Source organism: Emiliania huxleyi, assembly GCF_000372725.1.
Source record: "Emiliania huxleyi CCMP1516 unplaced genomic scaffold EMIHUscaffold_5186, whole genome shotgun sequence".
Taxonomy (NCBI): Eukaryota; Haptophyta; order Isochrysidales; family Noelaerhabdaceae; genus Emiliania; species Emiliania huxleyi.
This window is the reverse complement of record NW_005198104.1, coordinates 1-1,611: the sequence shown is the minus strand read 5'-3', so window position 1 is coordinate 1,611 and position 1,611 is coordinate 1. Positions and strand designations below refer to the sequence as shown.

The 1,611-nt window shown below is 67.6% G+C and overlaps 1 protein-coding gene across 1 annotated transcript; it reads left to right on the top strand.

The window, feature by feature from the left end:
- Positions 1 to 445: 445 nt before the first annotated feature.
- On the top strand, positions 446 to 1,510 carry EMIHUDRAFT_256723 (hypothetical protein; the record flags this gene model as incomplete). The annotated part of the gene is made up of 4 exons (XM_005766305.1): positions 446 to 563; positions 634 to 746; positions 1,005 to 1,418; positions 1,487 to 1,510. 4 exons carry the CDS (start codon positions 446 to 448, stop codon positions 1,508 to 1,510), a joined length of 669 nt encoding a protein of 222 aa, XP_005766362.1.
- Positions 1,511 to 1,611: the final 101 nt, after the last annotated feature.

The window sequence follows — 1,611 nt, the reverse complement described above, 5'->3', positions numbered from 1 at the left end:
CGGCACACCCAGCTCAAAAGAAAAAGAAAAAAGGGAATGAGGAGACCAGCGGGGGAGACTCCCCGCCTATGCAAGCCCCAGAGAGGGGCCGCCATCGCCGAAGCTGTGCCAAAGCATAACTCCAAAACCCGCAGCGGCCCAGGGGGCCTTGGGGGCAGCCTGCCGGACCGCCGCTGCACGGGGCTAGGCACCAGAAGATGAGTGGAATTGATGAATCGGGCCGTTGTCCGTGCCTCCCCTCTATACGTCAGAGTGGGACCTACGCCGCGCCGGGAAAGGGGCGCGCCCGGTCCTCGACGGAGCCGCGCGCCCCAAACGACCCAGGCGGCGAGTAGTCGACCTCGAACCTTCGACATGTAGTTGCCCGTAGTTAGCGCCCGCCCGCCCCCGCCTCCGTCGCTTCGTAAAAGAAAAAACGAAATAAAAACAAGCAAAAGAGAAAGCGATGTGCCAGCTTGCACGGCGCTCGCGCCGCGCCGGCTGGCTCATCGAGCGCGCACTCCGGCTCCGTCCGGGCCACGCGCGGCGCCGCGCGTGCCTCGCGCCACTCGCCTCGGCTGGCAGTACCTGGCAGTACAACGCCAAAAGCCGCCTCGCAAACACCGCGCACAGCACCAGCATGCTGCCCACCAGGCAGCAGAGTGCTGCACCGGCGTGCAGCGGATGCTGCGGCGCTGCGGCGCCGCCTCCCCGCCCTGTCCACGGAGCAGGCGAGCGGCGGCACGGCCTTCCACCAGCTGCAGGAGGTGCGCACTTCCGAAAGGAAGCACCAGATGCACCTTCAGCACACGCAGCTTTGCGCAGCGCAGCGCACGGGCTACGCCACGCAAAGCCGACCCTCAGTCTGCCCAAGAGGCTGTCTGTGGAAGGCCTGCCAGCGCGTACTCGCCTCCTCCGCGGCCATGCCCTCTGCACGGGCGAGCGAGCAACGCGAGAGGGGACACAACCATTTCTGGAATTCTGGTCCCCTCATATTTTATGAGCTAGATTAATTCTTTTTCGAGGCCGTGTGTCGCTGTGCGACCCAGTTCGCGCCCTCGTCGTGCCAGTGTGCTGTGACGAAAAGGCGCGCCTTAGCGCCGATGGCCGACAACGCTTCTCTCGCCGACCTGGCCCGAGAGCGGCTTGCACGGCGCGGACCGCCGCCGCCGCCTGCCGCACGCTCCGTGGCGCTCCCTGCGGTGCCCGGCTGGAAGCTGCTCGCAGCGGTCCTTGCAGGCTGGGCTGCACTCGCCTGGACGCAGCGGTCAGCTTGCGGCTGCGGCGCCGAGCACAGCCCAGAACAGGCGCTTGCGGACGCGCTGAGCGGCCTTGGCCAGCTGCTGAGCGGCGCGAAAAGTGCCCGGTCCGTGCAGCAGTCCTTTGGCCAGAGCATGGAGCGGCTGCAGCAGAGCTGCGACTCGCGGCTCAGCTCGGCTGTCTGCCACACCTCCTGCTGGATGGCGGGCAAGGAGCTGCAGCGGTCGATCTGGTGGTCGTGCTTCAGGCGCGGAGGCCACCGCCTGCCTGAGCAGCCGGGTGGCGGTGGGGCAGAGGGCCGCGGAACGGGCGGGCCTACCTCATGGCCGGGGCTGGTAGGGGAGAAGGTCGGGCAGGCCGTGCGCCGCATCT